Below are 26,531 nucleotides of genomic sequence, written 5' to 3' on the forward strand. Positions count from 1 at the left end.
AGTAGTGTCATGACCCATGGCTGCTAGCCCGTCCGCACAAGAATTTCCCTCACGGAAAATATGAGAACAAATTAAAATCAAGCCTTTGTGAGTACAATTATGCCAGCGGTTACGAAGACAAATAGGAACGAGAGAAGGCTTATGAAAAGCTTTTATCACGCTAGAGGAATCCGTTTCAAGCCAAACACGGGTCCAATTATTAGCAATCGCAAATTCCATGGTCAAGATGAGTCCCAAAATTTCAGCATCATACACAGAACCGCCACCAATATTACTTGCGAAGCCACCTAAAAAAGTGCCACGATAATCACGAAAAATACCTCCGCAAGCCGCCAAATGATTCTTGACCGAACCATCTGTGTTAGCTTTAACCCAAGGAAAGGTAGGAGCCTTTCCAAAAGACCGGGATAATATCTTTGAACCGCCTGTATGTGGGAGAAATAAAGAACTGATCCAAAATGGCAACATCTGCAGCTACACAGTTTCCGTTGGAGATGTTACCCGACATAGTAATGAAGGAAGAAACCTTGGCCAATGTCGCATGAAAAGACACAGTGGTAGCATCAAACCTTACCGCATTTCGAGCCAGCCAAATAGAATAGACCGTGTGAACAATAGCAGCGACCATAACGTCACGAATTTGCGAGCTGTATGTCCACCTTTTTCATTGCATTAATACGTATAAATTATGAACATTAATTTTTTATAAAATTTTGATTGAAATTATAGATATAGGTATTTTACACATTCATATTTTGCACCAACAATATAGCATACTAGTATAAATTCTCATCTTTTTAAATGACATCAATAATATAACATTCTTATAGATAAATTAATTTAATATAATTAAAAGTGAAAGAGTCACTTCAAAATCATGTTTTCCTTTATATATAGTATAAGTACAAATCCTAGCGGCAAGTTAGAATCAATGAAAAGAACAAAATCAAATATATTTTTTTGGTTACATGAACAAAATCAATTTAGATCATGCTAACAAGTAGCTCTAGACATTTGTTAAGGAATTAAATATAAAAAGCAAATAATTTATATTGAAAAGAACTATTTTTCAATGTTAAAAATAAAAAGAAAGTAAAAATACACAATTCATAAGATAATATTTTCTTTTTAATTGTACATTTTTAGTTTTAGCTTTGATTTCTCCAAAATAAAATCAACCATAATTAAATGTTGCCTAAATATGAGGTGGTATCTTAAGATCTTTTTAACGATCATGCAACTTTAAATCACCTACGATGAGTGGATCATTAAATCAGGTACAAATAAGTGGATCAGAAAATAAATATGAATAGAAACATCTCCATTCCATAAATACAACTGTCCAACATTGCATTATTCATCTTATTATAAAGTACCCTCTCAAAAAATAAAAAATCTTACTATAATGTATTTCACTTCTGCTTTGGAGTGTTGAAGTTTAACGACTATATGGTAAAGGTACTAAAGTCAATGTAATTGTTTCTATCATTTTTTTTATCTACACGACAATACTTCTCTTAACCATATGCAGTAACAAATTTGTAGATCTCAATTTTAGACATACTTTTAACCCCTACATATTTCTTAAAAACTACATCTCTTCGAATATACTTTTCTTGTGTTCTGATAGATAAATTCGATCATAGTGATTTTTAAGAATCATAAGGCGTGCAAATAGAAATATAAGAGAAATGTTACCCTCTAACACTTACTTTTTTATTGGGTGTAATCTTTGTGGGTATTACAATAGTGGACATAAATATCATATAAAGTTGTAGGACTCACATAAGTTTCATCTAATAAGAGAGTAAGTGTTAAAGAGAATATTAAAAAGGTGAGCGTTTGTACGTAGCATTTCTTCTAAAGTAAAATCATATACCTTACGTGGATTATTAAATCAGTTACGAATATTTGCTCGTTTGTAGCATTTCTTCTAAAGTAAAATCATATACCTTACGTGGATTATTAATTCAGTTACGAATATTTGCACGCCACTTGTCACTCCACCTAAAATGAGTGGATTAGAAAATAGGTATGAATATAAATATTTCATAAATGTATTGTCCGACATTGCATTATTCATCCTACTATAAAGTATCCTCTAAAAGAATCTTACTTTAAAGTATATCTCATGCTTTGTTTTACATCCGAGAAACGATATAACTGATTTCACCCTAGATCTTTCTCCATTTCCATTTTATTTGCAATTATTGGACCTCACAACTTTAGAACTCTCCTTTCATCAAAGAAAAAAAAAACTTATAGAATATCTTTTGTTGCATTATCAGCATTTCTTCCTTTGTTACCTAGCACTAGTAATTTCACTGCTGCCTTGGAGTGCGAAGTTTAGTGACTCTATCGTAAAGGTACTATAGCTAGTGTATTTGTTTCTTTCATTTTTATTATGGGTTAAATATGTTTTTGGTCCCTATAAAATGGCGACCTTCTAAGTTTAGTCCTTACTTAATTTTAATAGCTTTTTTAATCCCTACAAAAAAAAATTTACTTATAATTTTAGTCCCTGCTAAACTTATAAGTGATTTCACCCTATAAAAAATTTAAATCCCAGAAACGATATAACTGATTTCACCCTAGATCTTTCTCCATTTCCATTTTACTTGCAATTATTGGACCTCACAACTTTAGAACTCTCCTTTCATCAAAGAAAAAAAAAAACTTATAGAATATCTTTTGTTGCATTATCAGCATTTCTTCCTTTGTTACCTAGCACTAGTAATTTCACTGCTGCGTTGGAGTGTCGAAGTTTAGTGACTCTATCGTAAAGGTACACTATAGCTAATGTATTTGTTTCTACCATTTTTATTATTTGTTCTTCAAGTGTTTATATATGCGATTTCAACCTAGTTTCTTTTTCTCTGCATGATAGTACTTGTTTTAACTATTTGACAAAATACTTCTCTTAACTATATGCAATAACAAATTTTTTTTTTGTCAAGTAGCCTAGTAGTGGCTAAAGCTCACACATATAATACGTGGAGAAGTGGGGCGTCCGGGGTTCGAACCCCAGCCCCTGCATATAATATGTCATATCCCTACCAACTGAGCTAAGCTAATATGCAATAACAAATTTGTAGATCTCAATTTTAGACATAATTTTAGCCCCTACATATATTTCTTAAAAACTACATCTATCCGCATTTACTTTTCTTGTTTTCTGATAGATAACATAAATTCGAACATGGTGATTTTTAAGAATTATAAGGCGAGCAAACAGAAGCTCCCTTCAATTTTATTTGTCTATTTGATCGTGGGCTTATGGTTCTTCCACCCCAGAAATTAGATATAGAAACCCACTGCAGAAAATAGTTTTTATTTTAATTTTAATTGTAATACCTTTATATTTTGAATATTAAGTGAATTATTCTTTGGTCTCGTGAAAAGAGTGGATGTCGTATCATAAGGAAAAACTAATCTAAAAAAATTAAGTAATTAAGTAAGAATAATGGTGTTTCTTCAAATGATTTTGTTCTAGACTCTCCTAAAAGGTTTATGCTCGTCAGCGCAATAAAACATGCGCAATTTATTATTGGAAGAATCATTCACTTCACACCCCTTCCCCGTGAGGGGTGCTCTTAACAACTTGGGGGCGCCAATTCAGACAAAATAATAATGTTTTCCATGATTGTCATTTCGCAACACTCGACGGTTACAGTTTTTGCAACCTTAACCGTCGAGCAACGACTCTTGTCATTAACAATGCCACATGCATTTCCTCACTATATAAGGAGACTTTTTATAGTTCCCAAAGGTATGATATTTTGCTACATTTAACCCATTTTCTTGTTCACATGCTGATTTGAGCGTCAGAGTGTCTACAGGTACAAGCCCCCTGGTCCAAGCTTACAAATGTTATAAATTATTGCACCAAACACTAGTCCTCTTATTAGGTAATATCAGTGGCGCTGTTTGTGGGAAACTAATTATCCTCATCTTTTCGCTCACAAAATATCAAAACTACAAAAAAAAAAAATCTTACTAAAAAATGGTTGATGGTGTGACCACACAACTACAGAGCGAGGTCGGTCACGTCCATCGTAACGAACAAACCTTGACTTCGTCCCCTACTAACAGCCTCAGGGAGGAGACCCATCAAAAAATACCACAATTTGTAATTCATCTTTGCAAGGCACCATTGTACGATCATCCACGAGTAAAAGAAGGAACGAACAACGCGTCTTCTACAAACGCCTTGCTCAACAACATCATCCAGACCCTATGTCAACAAACACAAGTGATCGACGATCAAAATAGGTATATCATGGAGACATCCAAGGACACACGTGGAAGGTCTTCCGCCCTCAGGCTAGTTGTTTGTTCTCCCGCTTCCCAGTGTAGAAGAAGGGGAAAGAGCCCAACTCTAGATCCTCTGAAGGAATATGCAAGAAGATCAACAAGATCACACCATTCACGAAGGCACACATCCAAACACTCGCGATCCTCATCTTGCTCATATGCTGATTGTGCAGCATACGAGCCCTTCACCAGAAGGATTAGGGAAACTCGAACCCCCACTTGACGAGCACATTGAGAACATCGAGGGGGTGCTTAAATACATAAATGTGTGAGGGTTTGTCAATTGCTAATTGTTTGTGCACTCGCATATGAGCCGTATAAAACCTAAAAAGGAAAGAGGAAAAAAAATGAATTTAACATTCAAATCCACCCTTCCTTCACCGATCAGGTCGATTCGGCGAGGAAAAGTTTGAATATTCGTCGCGAACAACAAGATCCCTATCTATGGCTTAAGGAAAAGAGGATACGGTTTAATACGGAAAGCGAGCACCACCTACGTCAGCGTCTGCTTTACTCTAAGTCAAAAACCACCATATCGCACTAACTTTGTCCCTCAACTGTGGGTTCCCTAAATTCTCTACTATAGTGTTTGGTACAATTATTTTTTGGGTCTAAACCACACTAATAAATACATAAATAAAAGTAGAAAGATAAAGAGATAAAAATTTCAAAAATAAGCTTTGATTGGATGTTCTATCCAAATGACGGGGCATACAGTGCTTAACCTCCATTCGGCTAATTTCACGGGTTTGCGCAATAATTCCCTTGATAGTGGTTTCATGATGTCTGACGTTCGAGTTCAGGCTCCTCTCTTCAGCTTGATCCGTTGACAAGGTCCTTTTATACGCAGCCCCACTAGAGATTGTATATCCCTCACTCATTCATCAAAAATAATTACTAATGTTCAGAGACCGTGGGCTTCACGTCATTTTCTAATCCCACTATGCTTTAACTCAATTTTAAACCTTTCACGACACATATTCTAAGTTAGTGACCTTGAAAACAAATCAACTCTTTCACTTAACTTCTCTAGCATCGACAATCCATCCTTCACTCAACTAAGGTATATATTATTTCTTCTGAATATATATATATATATATATATATATATATATATATATATATATATGGGTTATGATAGAAGACACCTTTTGTGAAGGTGTCTTTTATCAAGTTACTCTATGAGCATTTGTTAAAAGACACCAACTACTTTTTATGAAGGTGTCTTTTATCAAAGTTATAACTAAAAAAGTGAAAATCACACCTTGAGGTGTGACTTGATAAAAGACACCACACTACTTTTTATGAAGGTGTCTTGTAACATAACCCTATATATATATATATATATATATAAAATATTTTGAAAAAAGTTATAATAAAGTATCAAGATCTCTAGCGTGGCCCAAACTTAAGTGAAAAAAGTTATAATAAAGTATCAAGATCTCTAGCGTGGCCCAAACTTAAGTGGAAAGCGGGATGTGTTAGCTGTTGTAGAATTTCTTTTTCAAGTTCAACATGACCTTTTTTTTGTAAGTATATTAAATATGGGGTTTGCTACAATAGACCCACTCATTTTCATGAAGGTCTATTTTAGCAAGGAGCACCTTTTCACTTGGACAAAAATACCCATGTTTTTGTTTTTTGAACCAATTAAAATTAAAGGACACAAATGTAATTGTCATCTGCAGATTCTAAATCACGATATTGTTCCAAAATTTAGAATTGCTTCCAAAAACTAACAAAAAAATATCGCCTTGTTGATGTTAAGGAAGGCAACACGCGCAACTGAAATGGGTGGCGGAGCCGCAACAGCCCACGGCGGCGACTGAAACTAGGATCCTATTTTGGGATATAGGGTTTCATCAGTTCCTTTTCTGTGTAAAACTAAAATCGAAAACATAATTGGAAAAAAGAAATTGAAACCTCATAAGATTTCAAGAGAAGAGAGATTGCAGATTAGAAAACTAGAACACAGAGAAAGTGATTGATGAGGGAAGAGGGATGACAAAAACTCAGAAAAAGCGCTAGATACGAGATACCAAAGAACAGTAAGAAAAATAGAAAATAAAAAGAAAAATTGACAATTACATTTGTGTCCTTTAATTTTAATTGGTTCAAAAAACAAAAACATGGGTATTTTTGTCCAAGTGAAAAGGTGCTCCTTGCTAAAATAGACCTTCATGAAAATGAGTGGGTCTATTGTAGCAAACCCCATATATATATATGTATGTATGTATGTTTCTTTTTTCAGGTTAAATCTGATCTTTATTTTACTAATATATTAAATTGCTTTATTTTTGTTGTAGATAAAGATGAATACTTAAAATTCAACATAAAATATATGTGGCAAATTCAAATAATTTTGAAAGAGAATATCAAATTGTCCGCAAGAGCTTGAAATTTAGTTATTATTACTCAATAAAAAAGTTGTCTACTGTTCAAAAGTTATCTACTATGGATAAAAGGCTTTCGCAACTCAAAAAGGCACAAGAAAGGTTTGATCGAAATAATCGAATTTCGATTCCTAAGATCCAAAGGGTTCCAATAATTTTGCGGCAAAATGAAAGATTTTATAAGTATCAATAAATCTTACAAAAGATAATAGCCAATTTTGGCCAAATTTTCCTGTAGATCAACATTTCTGGTGGGTTATTACTTGCTGGGGAAGAAATTTTGGCAGACATAAAAAGGACAACTCTTACAAAGTAAGGACACTTTACAGCTGGAAAAGTGAATGTAGCCTCACAAAGTAAAACACTTTCCAGATTTTGTGGGATTTTATCCCATTTTGTCAACCTTTTAGCACGAAAAAAATTTATATAGCCTCTAAAAAAAAATCTATAAATACTAGAAGCTTTGTCACAGGCATTGGTGTTTCAGCTGCATTGTGGTGAGTTTCTCTATTCCATTCCAAAATTAACAGGTATGTTTCTTTCATCTCTACTTGATCCTTTCCTCCCTTCAAACCTTTCTTTTGTATGCAATCTGCCCAGAAAAAAAAAAAAAGAAGAAAACAATTATTGAAAATACTTCATTCATACTAAACTCATAAATGTCAATCACAAAATGAATCATGATATCTTTTACTACTTTTTTGCTTCAAAGAGAACAAAAATTACTCAGCATGAGTTATATCTGAATTTATATATGCACATGTATAAGTTATTGTAACTATTAACCTAAGTTCATTGTTTTCCTGCAACATAAGTGACAATCGTCATGGTGACATCTACCTTTTGTATATTCAAAATCTATATCAATCTAATTTCTATAAGGCTTTTCCTGAGTTTTGTGAATGCAAAGTTGGCAGCTCCTTCATTCACAGTTTCTCAATGTACCAGAATCCCAGAAAAGGTTGAATCACACAAACAAAATAAAACAGGAGGATGTTCTTCAGATTTGAGAATGGAGTTTACCATAGCACTACTCTTATTACTCACTTAATTCACTTTTTCTATTACTCACTTTTTCATACTCCTAATTGTATGTATTCATCATATTTAACTTCTCTAACCTCAAAAGTTATCATCCACAAAAAGAGAACATTAATCCGAACATAGCACAACCAAGTTTAAACAGAAGAAAACAATACTAAAAATTTCAATATACGCAGCAAGTTGACTATTTTCAAATTTAAAAGTGGAAATGACAGGTTAATTATTCTCAATATACGCTGCACATGCAGAATAGTGAGGATAGTGCATTACCTTTAGCCTATAACCCTCTTAACACACCAACATCACATGAAATAAAATAAACAATAAAAATTGTTGCAAGAAAAAAGGAAAGAAGCTAATTAAACTTGAGTATCATTTTGTTGGAATAGGATAGCTTTTAACTAACTTCTCAGTTTTAACACAATTGAATTTTTTAACAGTGTGATTGCTGAAAGCACAAACGCCATTTTAAAGTAATCAACATATAGAATTTAAAGATGTATAAAACTGAATTAGGAGCTACAAGCATCATAAACTGGTTATTGGCAGATTATTATATTAATTTGGAAAAACAATAGATTGGCAACAAGTAGTTATTTTAAAGTGACATTATAAAAAGTATGTTAAAGTGTGTCTACAAATCCAATGAAAGTCACACATGTGAAAGCCATAAAAGAAACATACATGTATATATTTGTTAGTGTGTAGCTGTTTTATCATTTTGAATATGGAGCGAGGATTAATACAACCACAGGCCATTATAAGAGCTATAAAAAAGGGGTTACCTCTTTGCTAAGGTTCAAGAGAATTCTCAGATTTCTCATCAAACGAAGTTCTCAACTCAAGTAGTTATAGCAGAAAAGGAAAAAAAAAAACTTGAAGTCAACTGCCCTTTCTACATCTTTTGGTTTGATTTGGAATTTGAGAGAGAGATACCAATTTGTTGTGCCAGTTAGACCCTTTTGAGATTCCTACATAAATAATTTAGTTTGTTAACAGGTGTTTTAACAAAAGCCTGAATGTATTTTCACATTTCTACTCATTTCAACGCAACAAGACTTGATTCGTATGTAATATAATATGAAAAGGCTTTTCTTAATAGTTAGTTACATTGAACCAAACATAATCATAATAAGATAGCCCTTATTATGAGAGCAAAGGATATATCTTCTCTAAATTGACAAGTTTATAGTATAACATCTTAATGAAGATTATGGCATAACATCTTAATGAAGAGACAAGTGAAAGCTTTATTAAAAACTGAATTATTTTATTGAAAGTTTTCTTTCTCTATTCACCATCTGTAGGCTTTATTAAAAACATAATTATTTTATTGAAAGTTTTCTTTCTTTTTATAATTTCTAAGTTGTATATGTGACTTAACCATACTGCCCAATAACACAAATTATGCACAACAAAAATACCTGAATTTCATACCCACATGGAGCTTATTTCAGTCACTGGCATCCCTACATCAAAAAAAAGGCAGCAACATCAGCAATTTTTCCTAATAACGAAGTTGTTAAAAAGGTGAAATAAATTTGGAAGAAACATTGATGAATTAAGTTAGCACTTTCAATCACCACAAACTATGCACTTTCAATCACCAAACAAGCAGAATATCTAATCATGTAGCATTTCCATTTCTTTTCTTCTTCAATCTTAATAATTTTTATGTGAATGTTTCTCACAACATTAAAAAAGTGGGAAAACAACAAGACAAAAATAACCAAACAACTTATCTTTATTTTTCAATTAATCTCTCCTTTTAAGACTCGATTGAGCTGTTATTCTTGATTTATTTCTCCGCAGTAACAAAGATTCTCTGCACCTATTTTCAGGTCAAAGGAAAAGGGATGATGGGAAAAAAAATAAAAGGAAAGAGTGAATATGAAATAGAGCTACACTAGATTACAGCTCACGACAACATATTCACACGTATAGTAGCTACAAGTGTACAAAGGAGTTCCTTTTTTTTTTCAAATGATCTACAATAACATAAATGGTAGCAATATAAAGCCAAACTACACAAGTTAGCTTCAATAGTTTCAAAGGAGTTACAAAAGTTTCACAAAAGACAATTTAGATGGCAATATTTGTAAATATTTTATTTTTAGCTCAAAATAATTGAAAATAACACAATGTGATTGTTGTCTTATGAAAGTACTTCACTTAAACTGTCCAGGTCAAAAAAAACTCGTGGCATGGCAAGAACATCTACCGAAACTTCATGTCCATTGTGATTAGAAAAATATTTACTACTTCATTAACTTATTTCAAGATTAATATTAATGATTAAGTACTATCGATTCTCTGAATATACTGGTTCTGTGTATTATGTTTTTTCCAAATTCAATATACTTCTAAGACCATGAATACAATGTTTCTTGCAGAAAATATTATTATTTCTGGAGGCATTCCACCAGCATTATCAGTCCAATGATAATATCAATTTGATAAGTATTAATAAATACATTAGTTTCAACAAGTGAGGGACCAAACAAATTTTTTTTCCTCCATAAGGGATAATCCCAATGCTGATACCAAATCAATTAAAAAGACACATCGCAAACATCAGTTGGTAATCAGATCTAACACAAACAAAATGTAAATTAATTAATTTTCAAAAGTCAAGAAGAAACATGGAACACAAGATTTTGCAAAAAGATAATATAAATAAATCAAAAATTACAAGACATGCAAAACTGTCTATTGAAAGAAAAATGAAAAAAAAAATTAGATACCCTTTTGATGCGAAGAAGTAATGAATGAAAGTACATAGGTTCGATCGATGAAACAACCGTAGGTTACTCGGAAAACTACTTCAAGAGATGACCCATTTTTCGATATGCACTTTTTGTGATTCTGTTCGGATAAAATGATAGAGAAGGTTGAGCAGATGAAGAAAAAGTGGTTTGCTTGGCCAAACAAGGCTGATTACGGCGGTGGTTCGGGGGAGAAAAAGGTGGTGGTGGTGGTGGTGGTGGTGGCGGCGGCGGTGAGGGGAGAGAGCTCTCCAATGTCTCCATTTTAGCGTTGAATCATAAATGAGTGTGGGAGAGGAGTGGCCGGGTTTGATGAGGGGAGGTTGGGCCTGCCCAATTCAGCTTACATCATGTAGAGGTGCATGCCAAAAAAGGTGGTGTTAATAGTAATATGTTTAAATAGTAATATGTTTAAATTTTCATTTAAACTTAATTACTAAAATTATTTCAAACCTAGAGTTGATTTCATTTAATTTTCAAAATATCTTCACCTTCAAATATATTGGTGTAAGAATTCGTCCAAAAAATTTATAACTTTCATAGTTTTAGTTTGTGAAAATATGAGCAATGTCATAAAAAATTGTTATCCCAAAAGTATAGGTGCAAGAACTTACCCTAGAAATTTATAATTTTCAGGGCTTTAGTTTTTGTTCCTCTCTTGGGTTAGCGTCGTGTGGTTTGTGGTCAACAGTAATTTCACATGTGCATCACATATATTAACGTAGTGCTCTTTTTTAAATAATTTGAACGTTTTTTTTTTATGTTTTGGATTTCGTTTTTGAAATCGAAGGTAAACGTGATTTGTTTGTATTTCTTGCGTCGTAACATAAATATTGAATGACATAAAATAAATAATACGAAATAAGTATGTAAACATAACTTCAAGACAACTATCATTACACCCAATGAAATTTCATTCGCTATCCTGCAAGGTCTTTCATCACAAATTCACAACACGAATCGGGGAAACCAAATTAGCATCCCACTTTGACACAAAAAATTTATCATGAATACCAAACATAAAAATATCATCTTATTCAATAACAACAATTACAAAAACCATGACAATGATTTAAGTTATGTCTCTATCAAAACAAATGGTAATAATCTAAGCTAAGCTTCAAAATGAGAAAACGTTAAATATAATTATTCCTACGTAACATATTCTTAATTCTTCAATATTGATGATACTAATGAGGAACAGAACAATGGCAGGTAGATTGATGCAAATAAAAAACAAATATTTTGTCATTTTGAAAGTATTGATAAATATTTTGAGAATGATGTAAAAATTATGAATGAAGATGAAGTATTTATAAAATAAATTTTGTAAAGTGTCAGTTACCGTTACTGTTACCGTTATTGTTACTATTCAAGGTCGTTGGTCAATAGGTCAAATACTTTTGGTGTCTCCTACCATCTAGGCTTTTGTTGATTTTATTGTTCATTACACTTGGATAATGAGGGAAAAAGGTCATTAAAAAAAAGTTAATCTGTTGTAAGAGAAAAAATATTGTTGGATTACATGTTTGCAATAGGAGAATTGATGCAAGAATATTTGGTAGAAATTTTTTGTTTTATTGTTCTAGGCTTTGTGTCCGTGTCATGTGCACGTCGTGTAGTAGGTGGCCTGTCGTCGGCTATAATACACGTAATATTAATTTGTGATCATGTGTCATGTAGAATGTGGACGAGGTGCAGTCAAATGTCGACCGTTTTCCACCCGTGCGTCGCACGGGCAAAAACACTAGTTGTACACCAAAGATTATATCATTTGGTCCTATTCATCACAAGAATGAAAGTCTGAAAGAAGGAGAGCATTACAAGCTTCTATGGACATCAATATTTGTTGCTGATTACGGCAAAAAAATTGATAAAGATGCTAATGAAGCATGTAAGCTTTTGCTTAAAAAGATTGAAGATAATATTGAATATGTGAAGAATATGTTCACTGAGGATGCAATTGAAGGCTACAATGATAATGATCTTGCTTGGATATTATTTGTGGATGGATGTTCTTTGCTACACTTTATGAAAAATGTTGATGACCAATGCCCGGATGCCCTAAACCTTAAGTTTGACCAACTGATGCATAAGTTTCGAGATACTTTATTGTTGGAGAATCAACTTCCAATAAAAATGCTTGAGATTCTATGCGAAGAAACGGGTATTGATTTGGGAATTTTAATTCACAATTGGTCTCGAATGTGTAGATTCAAACAACTTGGAATGGTAATGGTCCAATTGGATCCTATGCCCTTTCATATACTTGATTTTGTTCGTTTAATGTTCTTGTCACACAAAAACATTTCCAACATTGAAGAACATGGCCAAATGGAAACACAATCTGAAGGAAGTGAACATAATCCGATGGGGGAAAATACAATTCAAGACCAAAAAGATAGTCATGAGGAAGAAAATAATATTAACTGGAATACTTATAAGAGCATAAGGGATCTAAAGGCAGCAGGAATTCAAGTGGTAGCAAATAAGACAGATAAGTGGAACTGGAGTAACATTTCCTTCAAGTCTAAATGGTTTAGTGGAGAACTAAGGCTTCCTATTTTTATGTTCCATGACATCACATCTTCTTTTTTCCGAAACTTAATAGCATATGAGATGTGTCCAGATGTTCATTGTAACTATGAATTTTGCTCCTTCGTTACCTTCATGGATTCATTGATTGACAATGCAGAGGATGTAAAAGAACTTAGATTAGCTGGTGTATTTCAAAACTTTCTTGGAAGTGATGAAGAATTGGCAAGGCTCTTCAATGATTTGGGTGATGATTTGCCAACAAAAGTGTATTGCAACGCTTTATACACAAATGCAGTAGCCTATAGCAAGAAATATATTCATATCAAGTTTCAAATTGAAAAGCATTACAAAAATAAATGGAAGACATGGTTGGCTCAAGCTTACAACACTCATTTCAATACACCATGGGCTACGATTGCCTTTTTAGCTGCAGTACTGGCTTTAGTTCTTACTTTCATCCAAACCTGGTTTACCGTAAATCCTAAGAAGGATTCCAATTAAACAAATATGTATGTGTGTCACCTGCTCATATAATAATTTCGTAGTATTAGAGTGCAAAGAAATTGTTTTACATTGATAATGTTATTGTTGAGACATTGATATTTTAGAAAATATCAGTTGTATTTTGTGATGTGTTATTTTTAATCTGTCTTATATAAATTTGAAGTTTCATGTAACTAAAGTATTGTGATCCATACTGTTTTGAATATATTCAATATTTGAAATCATGGTTAGGTAAGGCCACTATGATTAAAGGATGGCTCATGAAAGTATGGTACCCATAATTGTTGGAATTGTAGCAAAATTCTTTGGTATTTTTACATGAAAGTTTCAAATCCAAGATTTCTTCAGTTGAAGAGTCTTAACATGTATTCAACACTATTATACCTCTAAAATTTGACTTCCTATGATTGTTGAAGGGGTCGCACCTATTGAGTCTTGGGGAGGCATCAAGACTTCTACCAAGCATCTAAGGGTGTTCAGTTTATTGTGCCACACTTAGATATGAGAAGTGAAAAAAACCGGATTAGATAAAAGGGTTTAATATATTTTTGGTTGATATAGATATATCAATTTTTTCGTTTTAGTCCTTCTATAATTCTCTTTCGACTTTTAGTTCCTATAAAATTTTCAATCACCACTTTTGATCCTTATTTTTAAGTCAACTCATGTGTAACCTTTGAATTTTTTAATGAAATTGTGGAAAATGTGTATAATATTTTAAAATCCCTCCACTTTGTTTTTTTTTTAACAAAACATGAATTAAAAATGATTTTTTAACTGCAAAAAAATATAAAAATTCATATTTAATTCATTTTTTGTTAAAAAAATCTAATTTTTTCTAGGAGAGATTATTATAATATTATGAACTTTTCTGCAAAATTTTATCCAAAATATAATTTTACATATGAGTTTACTTAAAATGATAAACCAAAAGTGAAGCTGACATTTTTTTTGGAGGACTAAAAGTGAAAGAATTTTTTTAGAGAAATTAAAACAAAAAGTTAATATATCTATAAGGACCAAAAACATATTTAACCCAATATAAAAAGAATGAAAATGTTTCTAAAAAAAAAGAATGAAAATGAAATATTAATAGGCTATATCTCAAAATCGAAAGGCTATAGGTTCTATGAAATTAATTCAAAAAATAAAATATTAATAGTGATGTTAAATTGGATAAAGATGCGTCATGGATTTTCTGTACGTCTCAAGTTAATGCATGCAAGAGGTATCTCACCTTTTTCATAAGTTTTTTGAACATCTTCTTAAATCTTTACCTGCCAACTTTGATGATGATGCTAGAAAATTAAGGAATGGAACCGAGTTATAAATAAATAGGGAAATGACCACCACTGTTAACTAAGAGAATAAGAAATGATAGTTTGTTCGCATTCCTATCCTAAATACAAAAATTTCATATGACTTTAACGTGACATAAATCCAGATAAAACATTTTTCACGTGGAACAAGAATCAAAATAGAATTTGACAGTCCCGACAAAAGTGTTTATCTTTGTTTGGCGTCTTTTTCGCAACAAGTTGTCTATCAAATCTAATCTGATGGCTTGCGGGATTATCTTTTATGAGACTCAGATGTGTGTGACTAGGCATGGCAACAAAACCCATACCCGCGGTTACCCGCCCGAACCAAACCCAATTTGACGGGTTTTCCCCGTTTTGATTGGGTTTGGGTATGGGTATGGGTTTTCCCCGATTTCAAAACACGGGTATGGGACGGGTAACGGGTATATAGGTACCCACCCCGAACCCATACCCAAACCCGTCCCAAATGTAAAAAAATATTTTTTGTTGATATGTCATGTTATTTTATTTGATAATTGTCATATTAATAAAACTACCATTGATATTTAAAGGATCAATTAAATCATTTCGTCTAACAAATATTAAAGTGAGCGTATTGTTAGATAATGTATTACAACGTTGCTCTTGGGGATGCAAAAAACTTCTATTTTTTATTAAAAAAATTATTCAATGCGGGGACGGGGATGGAGCGGGGATACCCGAACCCGTCGGGGACGGGGATGGGATTCAATTTTTCATCCACGTTGGGTATGGGTAGGGTAACGGGTATGTATATGAGAATCGGGTATGGGGACGGGGAAGGTAAAACCCGTCCCCACCCCGCCCCATTGCCATGCCTATGTGTGACTGGGTGGGGAGAAGTGGAAGCGGCGCAACACTTATTCCTTTTGTGTTCCATTTTCCGAGAGTTGTGGCCTCTTGTTCGTGGATGGATAGGGGTATCTGGGGCTAATCCGCTTGATATTCATGATCATTTTCAGCAGTTTATTTATTTTAACAGGCGGGTCAGCGACAAGAAGATCATTTATGCAACTTTTGTGACTCTTATGTTTTTGGGTTATGTGGTCAGAACGTAATAACAGGTTGTTCCAAAACAAGGTGACAAATATGCATCAACTGCTTGAAAAAATAAAAATTCATTCCTGCTAATGGATGAAGGTGGCTAATGTTGTTTATGTTTATGTGCTAGGATTCACAATTGGCTTGCATGCCCTCTAGATTGTCTAAGCATTTGTTAGTTGTGCCTTTTTGTGTGGACTTATAACTTTGGTTGCATTTTGTTGACACATCTTACGCTGACAATGTTAACCTGCTTTTGTCGGTATATATAATTTATTTTTGCTTCTTAAAAAAACGAATTTGACAAGCGATTCAGTTTAAGAATTAAATTGTACTGCAAATTCATTTGATTCTAAGCCATTTGAATAATATAGTACTACAATCACGATCTCCATTAATTACTTGTTTGTCGCGGTTAATTGCATCAAGTACTTCAGAATTGTACTACTTCAATTCTAAACAATAGTAATGAATAATAAAGTGAATTTTTAATTTCATGTTACATTTTTAAATTAACAATAAAATATTAAATTTAATAGAATCTTTTTCTCAACTTAATAGAAATTTATGAAGTTATATTTTTAAGTAATTTTCAAAATAATTGTAAAAAAAGTGGTATTTTCAAAAGAATAATTACTCCCTCCGTCCCGTTTTAAATGACCTAATTTTAAAAAGTGTATTATTCATATAACATACTTTGACCTCATTTTTCTATTAATACATAAATACAAAATATAGCATATAAGATCTTGTTGGATTCGTCACGACGAATATTTTAAAAATATCAAATTTTCATAATTTTTTCTAATAAATTATTAAAGATATTTAAGTTAAAAATTGTGCATTGGCATACGTGACATGGTCAACTAGGTCACTTAATATGGGACGGAGGGAGTATTGTTTTTGTCAAAAAAAAAATTTATTGTTGGCACGACACAAAGCATGCACGACAAACGCCAGAATGCTTTGTGGCCCTTGTATTGTATGTGAAACGCATTGGAAGTCGTGCAAAATAGCACCTTCTCACATCAATTAAGAAAATGAAAACACATGAGTTGTCATATTCATTATATTAACATTATATGTTTCCCTAAAAAAAAAAACATTATATGTTGAATGATTTCGTGTTTTCATATTTATATTTTTTAGAATAGCACGTGAACTCAATTCAAATACATCTATACAAACTCAATTCAAGTATGTCAACATACCACAAATAGATTCTAAGTTTATATATATCTCATGCAAACTCAGTTCAAATAGCATCAAACAAACTTGGTTCAAGTACGTTGATGTAAACTCAATTAAAGTATGTTTGCATAAGCTCAGTTCACGTAGTACATGTGCATCTTCAATTTGTACCTAGTTCTTGCATCTTTGTCTAAACTAGTTTCAAGTACCTTTAGGCAAACTCAGTTCAAGTAGGGTCACGCTAATGGTATTTTAAGAATTATGGTTAAATATTTTCATATTGGGGGGTGCAACCAAGAAAACATGGGGTGGAATTTTTAATTAACAAAAGATGAAAAATCACTATCGAAAAATAATGAAGAAAGAAGAAAGTCGATGGAGAGTGGAAATGGAAACCCCCGTTCTTCATTTTCTCAAACACAATGCCAAAAAATCCCTCTGAATGCTACTACTACTACCCATCAACAATCCAAAGTTTCAACTTAGTTCAAGTCGGTATATACAAACTTAGTTCAAGTACGTTGATATAGGTAGACTTAACTCAAGTACATTTACGATCACGCTAAGGGTATTTTGGGAAACTAATGTTTAATATTTTGAGTTTAAGGGGTGTAACAAAGAAAACATTGGGTGCAACTAGAAAACCAAAAAATAATAAAGGATAAAAAGTCATGTTGAAGAAAATGGTGAAGAAAGAAGAGAGACGATGGAGAGTGGAAGTGGGAACCGTCGTTCTTCATTTTCCCAATCACGGCGCCAAAAATTCCCTTTGAATGCTTCTGCTGCTACCCATCATCGATCCAAAGTTTCAACTTTATCTCAAAGGGTCACTCCTTCTCCTACCACTGGCACCAATAATAACGCATCTACCTCTGATTTCAATAATGATGATTCCAGTTTTGGGGTTTTACTTGGAACTTGTTCTTATATGTGCCCAGGTAAATTAATTCATGAAGTCTTCGTACTTGTTAATTAGTATGATTATTATAATGCAATTTTGGATTTTATATTATAAAGTTCATTTTTTTATGTGATTTAATTCTATTGTATGATGAGTATGTTTTTATGTATGTTTTTGAAGGAAATTTCATAAGAGAATGGAATTTTATTAAATTGTTTCCTTTTGAGTGCTAAATGCTCTTCAGGACTGAGAAGAGTTGCATGATGCAGTTTAAGGGCACTTTTTGTTTGAAAGGCAAATGGCATGCCAAGGGATCGCAATAGCGAAAGTGATTGCGATCCCAACTGGGTTGGCACCGCTGCCACTGTTCGGTTAAAGTAGAAATTTGGAGCGACTTTTTTTTAATTGCACGCTTTTCCATTTACGTGAAAGTGAGATAGATTAGTAGGATGTATGTAGAGAAAAATGTGCACTGATTAACTAGCTTGACGGTGAAAACTGGGGAACATACTTCACATCACATATGCTGCATAATTTAGATGGAATTGATTTATCTCATACAAAGCAGCAAAGAGGTAGAGAACTATGTCAACACTAGGATTCAAGTAGGTGGATAAAATGGAGAGTTTTGGTGTTATTTGTAATCAAAGAGTGCTGCTCAAGCTTATCAGAGAGTACGGAAACATTTGCCACTCAATTACAATAGAGGCCAATCAAGGGTATGTATGATGAGACTAAAACTAGTGCACGGTGATAAGGTGGTTGACTTTTTCCTACAGTTATAAGGCTACAACAAGGGTGAACTTTGAGCCTTTACCTTTCAACCTTTTTTGATGTATTTACTGACAAACCAATTCATTAAGTATCGATTGTTAGATGGTAAATAGAAAACAAACAAAATCATAAGCTATATATCACGTAGATGAAGATGTTCTGATGAATTAGTGTACATACAAGAATAGAAAAGACCAATATATATTGGAGAGGAAAAAATTGTAAATAAAACCTAAGATGGTTTGGTAATGTGAAGAGAAGACCAATAGCACCGCTATGAAGAGTTAATCAGATCCATGATAACCCAATAGTTAAAGGTCATGGAAGACCAAAACTCCAATTGAAACTATTAAAAATGACTTATACTTGAGTGGTCTGTTTGAAGATTTGGTTTTTGACAAAAGTAGTGGTGTCATTTCATTTGTATGGTTAGTTCGATTTGACAAAATTTATACTTTAATGTCATCTTTCTTAGCTTTGTTGAATTGTCACCTAAACATTTCTGCATGCTCCGTGGTAAATCATGAGTGACGCACTATCAGTTACTATTACTGTTCCTTATAAGGAGTTCATATACAATATACCTGAAATGTCTAATTTCGAACATTTTTACTTTGTCGACAGAAAGAGAGCGGATCCAGCGTGAAAAACTTCGAGATTTGGCAGTTTTTGAGAGGCTAAATGGTAATCCCAGAAAATCATCCCCAGATCTTGCTGTCAAGAAGGTAAGATCAAATTTGTTCTCTTATGTTATTTGTGATTAAATTGATAATAGCTGTGTGTTATCATTTCTGCCTGTGTTGATAATCCCCATAAGAAACTATAAACTGTGGCTCAATATGCAGTTCAAGTTTGATAAATTTATTTAGCAATAAATTTTGATATTTCAATGGTTATATTTTGAAATTTTGAAAGAGATAAAAATAACATTCAAGTAACTGTCTTTGTATCCTTAAAGCATCAGCGGCAGATATGTAACTATGAACAGATTACGCAGTTAAAAATCCTGAGGAATTGTTAATTACTGTCTAGCTTAATATCGAGTTGGCTCCAAAATGGTGCAGCATGATTTAATATATATATATATATATATATATATATATATATATATATATATATATATATATATATATATATATATATATATGATTTTGAAAGATATTTAGCTGGGTGTAGTACATTATATAGTACTTTGTAAAGCATGTGACTCCACTTTTTCACTGTTTTTTTTTTTTTCTTTTTTCTTTTTCTATAAGTTTATATTTTCCATATTCCGTATAATCATTGGTTGGTGGTTGTAGTATTTTAGTGGATTTTATCGGAGCCACCCTTCCTGTTGTTCAATATCTTTTAGTTTCAAAGCTTATCTTATTGCATTTCACGTATCAGTTTTGCAGAACTATATCCATCAAAGATGTTCAAGCATCTGATATGCGGCCTCTTAATGTATTGGAGGATACTTTAAATTACCTTTTGAGCTTGCTGGATTCTAAGGAGCATCCGTTCGAAGTAGTTCATGACTTCATTTTTGATAGGACAAGGTCTATACGTCAAGATCTTACTATGCAAAATATAGTAAACAAGAAAGCAATCTACATGTATGAGGGAATGGTATAGTTTTCTCATTTAGATATCTTTGATTTATATGCTTTCTTCTTTTCATCATTTATCAACGTGAACTTTTCTCTTACAACTGTGTTAGGGTTAGGGTACATGATTTAAGTTGCATTTCTGATACTTTGATTTCCATGTATCAGTTTAAGTAAATTTCTATGGTCTATTTAACCCACTTGCGTTGGCTTGGGACCTTAGAGTGTGCTCCTCTCAATGTCTCATGTTCGATTCTCTCCGGTGCCAATTTCAGTGGGCTAGTTTAGCTTCTCCAACAAAAGAAAAATTAGGCTCTATTTAGATGCATAAATATTACATAACACATTAGATGAATATCTATCATTAAACTGATATTTGATGCATACTATTAGCTCCAATCACAATTCCTGCATGTACTAGAGATCTAATTACTTCTCCTGCTTCTTATGAACCTGGGTCGATAGGTTGATCAAATCAATGTGTACTGTGTGGTGCTTGCTAAGGGTTGGTTCTGTATATATCCTTACAGTTTTTTGATGCTCTTTCTGTATGTAATATGTTAGCCACCCCTTTTGATATACAATACTGGGAATCAAAAGTTATAGAACAAAAAATTGAGTGAGTTTGATAGATAACCTATAGTTAGTGGGTTAATTAGGGAGTTAGTCAGGTGAAATAAGACATGTTGTTTATAAATACTAGTAACGGTCAGATGAAGAGGGTTAGGTAATTGGTAAGATGAGAATTGAGGAGAGTCGTGGTCTCTCAAATATTCAGGTTCAGGGTTTGTAATAGTTTGTATAATCAGTAAACACCATATTTCTCAATAATTTGATCGAGTTCCTATCATCTGGTATTATTAGATATATGGTTTTTGTGCTCTCGAAAAGGACTACCAACGATGGGGCTGATCAGAAAATTGGTCGAGTGAAGCTTTGTAGAGTGCATCTGTGGGGACTTCTACCACACTGGTCGGCTCTCAGATGTGGTATTACGATAGGGACATGGATATTATAGAGTGCCTCCCTCATATGGTAGTATGGGATGCTTGGTGGAGTACATAATGATTTGGATATTATGGGGTGCCTAAATCCTACATCAAGTGGTATGAGATACTTGAGGTTGAGTTTTCCAAATGTTTGGGTGCTTATCAGATTGAAAGACGTCAACTGTCTCAGTGTCAGTGGGTTGCTCGAGAACAAGTAGGATTTTTCCATCCATTTTCTTCTAGGTAGAAAAATTAGCCTTTGGAATGTTTTCAAACTGTGGTTAGGAGGTCTGATTGCCTTTCCTCTGCAAACCCATTTTTTAATGAAGTAGCTGAAGACTTGGAGGGGTCTGTTAAGGATAACAGTTTAATTAAGTTTGTACTCCATAAGCTATTATAAAGAGTTTAGTTAAGTTCTTGGTCATAGGCTATTTTAGGGAACTTATTGAGATTAGCTTAAAATAACTTATGGACATGTAATATATTAGTTTTGTAAGTGTATTCAAGCACTAATATAAGTGTTTATGCCATTAAGCAAGGCCAAATATACTTTAAATAAATGTTCAAAATGCCCCTAACTGGCTTATCCAGTTACTTTTCTGTTATGATGGAAAGAACACCTAAATTGGTTTGCATGGTACTCGTTGAAAAAATGCACTGATAGGAAGGGATTTATTGGGGGATATCGGTTGAAACTTGTGCTGAGAGTAAAAATTGTGTTTGGACAATCAAGATATGGCTCTAGGTAGACTATTCATGTTAGTGGTAATTACGTTGATTTACTCCCAATCATACAAATCTGAATAGTCCCTAAGATTGAGGAGACTGCTTGAGGCCATATAAGACCTTCCTTGGTCTAACGACCTTATTTTCTCCATCAGTGGAATTACATTCTTTTGGAATCACCATACAAACGTGCTCCACCAATTCTCCATGCAAAAATGTACGTTTATCATCAAATTGTAACTACTTGCCAATGTGTGCTGCCAAAGAGAGGATAGTTTTGACTGTACTCATTTTCCCAGTGCTGAGCAAATGTCTCCCAAGACGAGCTTGTGCAAATTAGGGTGGTCTAAAAACAGATCTAGGATAGGTTCTGATACAATCTTAAAATTTTGCTAGACCTAAATCTACCCCAAAAGCTTGCTCAAGGGGTGAGGATTGTCCAAGCTTTATAAGGACAGGTTTGGCGATATTACTGCATTGAAGGCGGCTACATTTTCCACTCCTTATGCCCATGACTAAATAGACATTTGGATAATATGGACAAATGTGGGTGTCCTATTAACAAATTTGTGATAGGCTCTAATTCCAAACCTTAAGATGAAAAACGGAATATTATTTCAAATTTCTTACATGTATGAAGGTTTCATTATTCAGACTAAAGTAATAAGTTTAGCAGTATATTTAATCACGCAGGTGAAATTTCACGTTATATCACATCACAAGCTCTGGGGTTCTATCGGTGATCCGAATATCGCATCAACGCATCATCTCAACATGGAGCAGCTCACAAAGACACTGTCTTCTTTATTCAATCTATACGAAGCAAATCGAAATTCAAATGATGTTCATGAAAATGAAGCCGAGTTCCATTCATTATATGTGCTTTTAAATCTTGGTTCTCACAGCAAACCAATGGTAATTCCTTTAATCTTTTATATGATTAGTTAGTTTTTCTTCTTTATGTTTATAAATTCCAGCCATGTAATGTGGTGGTTTCTGATCCACAGGGTGAACCACTTTCATTATGGTTTAGTCATGTATCAACTCCAATATTGAAGTCAAAAGAAATGCGCTTTGCTAGGAGAATCGTACGGTAGCCTTTCTCCTCTATATTAAATTTGTTGACTTTAGAAATTAAATCGAATGGATTTTTTCGTTGGTTTTCTCATTAGCCTGTTTCTCATATAATAATATATTAAAACTGAATGTTTGCTAATTACAGATATAATTTTTTCTTTTCAGCTCATTCCGAATGGGTAATTATATCGATTTCTTCCATACTGTAGCAGCCGAAGCATCGTATCTGCAGTACTGCATTATGGAACCTTATATCAATCAAGTAATTACTGTAACCAAAGATTGCATTCTTTTCCTAATATTCTGTTCTTATTTTTTTCGTGTCTGGCTTTGTAGCATGCCTATTTCACTTGTGCCTGTTACTTTCTTTTATATGTATTGAATTATCTTCAAATGAAGCATCTTTTGTCATTGTAGTAACCATCATGATCGTTGCACTGTAAATTTTCCCTTCTGGTCTTATTTTTCCCATATGTCAACTCAAAAGAAATGTCTTAGCTACTAGGTTATGCCATAATTTTCTATCTTCTATTATGCTCATTATATATTCCCATTAAGGGTGTATTTAATAAAGCTTATTTATAGCTTATTTGGACTTATCTTATGACATAGACACTTATGTTAGTTGTGATAGAGCTTGCAAAAATATTATGACTTTGTTCACTTATTCAGTAAGCACATAATTAAGCTATTTATCCAAATGGTTCCTAAATTAGATAAAAAAGCCTAGACCTCATCACATGCTGTTGCTAACTTCTCAGACAAATTTTGTCAAAATTGCAAACCACATTTTATGCACTCCATTTGCAAACTTGAAGTGGCCATTAAACTTTGTGATATATGAATCTTCTTTCTGCATATATACCCTTACATGGATGATAACACTTCAGAAAATAGATACAGCGCGTTGGACCACATTACTGGAAACTTCCACCCGTGATTTATTTACAATTTATTCATTCATTCTGTGAAGTCAGATACATACATCTGCTGATGCCTTTTAACTCTATAACTAAAAGAACCAAGCTTGAAATAAATCATTAAATCCTTTTGTTAGATCTTTTCTAATGATTTATCCGAATGTTTTATTTGTTCTTTCTCTGCTTGTTTTATGTTTGTTGCCAAACTATGCATAGCTAGTCCCAAACCTAGATAGAAGAGGAGGGTTATGTTGGATAGTGAACTACCAAAATAAAATATTATCAAATACTTCGGATTTCTGAAGAAACAAATAAAAAGATTGCATAAAGAAAAACTGTCTCAATGTCCAGTTGTTTATTTTATAGAATTCTATTCTTGCTCGTGGTGGTTTGTTAACTTATTACAGAGACATGTGGTTATTTCTTGTATTTGTGAACTACATAATGATGAATAAACTTAATATGTGGTATTACTACTTTTACCTGTGTTCCGGAGGAAATATTTCTTATAGTTCTTGGGAGATGTATAACTTTATTTGCAAATATGTAGATGCTTTTAAGAACTTCTATTTCCTACATTTAATGAAAGTTAATGGTTTTGCTTGTGTATACTTATAGGTTCGTTCACTGGCTTTATCTTACATAAATTTTGGTGGCTACAAACTTCATCCATATCCTCTGCTCAAGCTCTCAAAACACCTGATGATAGAGGTATGAACTATGTTTTCTTCTACTATGTCTATAGAAACATGTGAACATTGTTGCTATATCCCATATAGATTATTACTAAATGCATTTGTAGTTAGTTAATTGCATTAAACGGATGGATACCAAGAGTGAGTCATTTATGTTCCCCGTAAACAAACATGAAGTCTCAATGTGGTACTTAAATCTTGAGATCTGTTTTCATTTTTTTTTGTTGTTTCTTGTGCAAATCTTTGAAAATGAGTAAATATCCAATTTGGTGCTAGAAATTGTAGGATCATATCAACCTAGTCTCCTACATTGTTAATTTACCAAAATGACCCATAGAATTGCAAAATATTAATTAGATTTGTTCCTTTGTTTGAATTTGTTATTAAATGTATCCGTGACACTATTCACTTAGCTTTAAATGCATCTCTAACATTTTGTAATTTTGGAGATTTGGAATGTTGTTAATGTAGAGAATGATGTCGATTTAATCCTACAATTTTAGGGGCGAAATTAGGTATCTACTTTTTTGAAAATAGGGAACATAATGAAAACAAGTGGCAGTTTTCTCAAACCAGAGCATGTTTTCTCAAACCAAACAAAACCTAACTTTTCAACTTTGTTTGTAATCTTTCAAAATTTATCTTAACGATGAGATATATCAATGTATCAATCTGACGTTGAAGGGTTTTGCTATCTTGTGCCCTAAGGGCACAAGTTAAGGAATCCAAAATTAGAAGCTTTCTATAGAAAACAAAATTTTGACTTTAAAAAGTGGAATAAGGTTGAATGCACAAATTTTGAGACAGTTATTTCTATTCTAAATTTCTTAGCATGTGCCTTTGGGGCATATGTTAGTATTTGCCAATGTTTTCAAAAGTTTCTTCCGCAATGTATTAATCTTGGTTGTAAGATTAGTGTTTTTTTTTTTTTTTTTTTTATGTCAGTTTTAGTTCAATCTTCGCAAATTATATGCTATTTTCAACCATCACAGGAATCAGATTTGGAATCCTTTTGCCATTCTTGCGGTCTTGAGACATGTACAGATGAATCTGGAAATAAGTTACTAAACACAAAGCAAACCACCTTCAGTCACCCGAAAGGTGGGTTCCAGAAATATAGTTTTTTGGGCTTGCAAGATTATGAAAGATAGTTTTAGGGGTGCTACTTTCTTCACCCCCCAACATCTGTTCGATATATGCATCCCGAGCACTCCTATGAGATTGGAACAAGCATATGATCCATGGATTGTTGCAACTATTTTCATCACTTTTCTTAAATATGTAACTGATTGTGTGCATAGACCAATTATATAATTTCATTAGAATCTGTGTGATGCTTTCAGGAAACATGGGAACATATTGTGTACTATAAGCAGATCTTGTTACACGTTTGTACTTGTAAAATGTACAGTTGAGTTTATATAGAATGTTACTAACGTATAGGTGTTTATTTAATTTGTAAACGTGAAACATTCCAAGGCTTATACGCACCAATAAATGAAAATTTTCACTATTAGGCCAAAATAAAACTATATACATTTTTGTGTTGAGCTATGCTATTTGAACACAACATTTGTGAACACCATATGCGACAACAAAAGGTGACACAAGTCATGTGGGGTCTTGCATGGAACCCCAAGCATTCTTCTATTGTCACAAGCATGTGTGTCTAAACTCTAATCGTTTATGTTTGTGACCATAGTAGAATGTCTGTGGAACCCTATGTATGG

The 26,531-nt window shown here is 33.0% G+C and overlaps 2 protein-coding genes and 2 long non-coding RNA genes across 6 annotated transcripts; 3 read left to right on the forward strand and 1 right to left on the reverse strand.

Annotated features, from left to right (window-relative positions):
• Nucleotides 1–6,903: 6,903 nt before the first annotated feature.
• Nucleotides 6,904–10,827, reverse strand: LOC146898524 (uncharacterized). 3 transcript variants are annotated; one of them, XR_015021582.1, is made up of 4 exons: nt 10,496–10,800; nt 9,176–9,220; nt 8,537–8,722; nt 6,904–7,299 (listed from the first exon to the last, which is right to left on the reverse strand). It is a non-coding gene; the product is annotated as an uncharacterized LOC146898524 (long non-coding RNA). The 3 variants fall into 3 exon arrangements; XR_015021584.1 differs by having other exon boundaries at nt 6,986–7,299; nt 9,176–9,576; nt 10,496–10,827; XR_015021583.1 differs by having other exon boundaries at nt 6,986–7,299; nt 9,176–9,582; nt 10,496–10,796.
• On the forward strand, nt 7,101–9,917 carry LOC146898525 (uncharacterized). The gene is made up of 2 exons (XR_015021585.1): nt 7,101–7,237; nt 9,593–9,917. It is a non-coding gene; the product is annotated as an uncharacterized LOC146898525 (long non-coding RNA).
• Nucleotides 10,828–12,273: 1,446 nt separating the features above from the next.
• LOC146898526 (putative UPF0481 protein At3g02645) lies at nt 12,274–13,736 on the forward strand. Its single transcript, XM_085732931.1, has one exon. The coding sequence runs from the start codon at nt 12,461–12,463 to the stop codon at nt 13,553–13,555; it is 1,095 nt and encodes a 364-aa protein (XP_085589057.1). The 5' UTR covers nt 12,274–12,460; the 3' UTR covers nt 13,556–13,736.
• A 4,086-nt stretch (nt 13,737–17,822) lies between these two features.
• Nucleotides 17,823–26,330, forward strand: SAC3C (SAC3/GANP/Nin1/mts3/eIF-3 p25 family). Its single transcript, XM_085739392.1, has 8 exons — nt 17,823–18,068; nt 19,430–19,530; nt 20,195–20,416; nt 22,803–23,024; nt 23,117–23,202; nt 23,352–23,448; nt 24,725–24,817; nt 25,794–26,330. The coding sequence occupies exons 1-8, from the start codon at nt 17,837–17,839 to the stop codon at nt 25,950–25,952; spliced, it is 1,212 nt and encodes a 403-aa protein (XP_085595518.1). The 5' UTR covers nt 17,823–17,836; the 3' UTR covers nt 25,953–26,330.
• Nucleotides 26,331–26,531: the final 201 nt, after the last annotated feature.

The sequence above is a fragment of the Medicago sativa genome, chromosome 8 (genome assembly GCF_051527215.1).
Source record: "Medicago sativa cultivar Bolivia chromosome 8, Bolivia_mono, whole genome shotgun sequence".
Classification (NCBI taxonomy): Eukaryota; Viridiplantae; Streptophyta; class Magnoliopsida; order Fabales; family Fabaceae; genus Medicago; species Medicago sativa.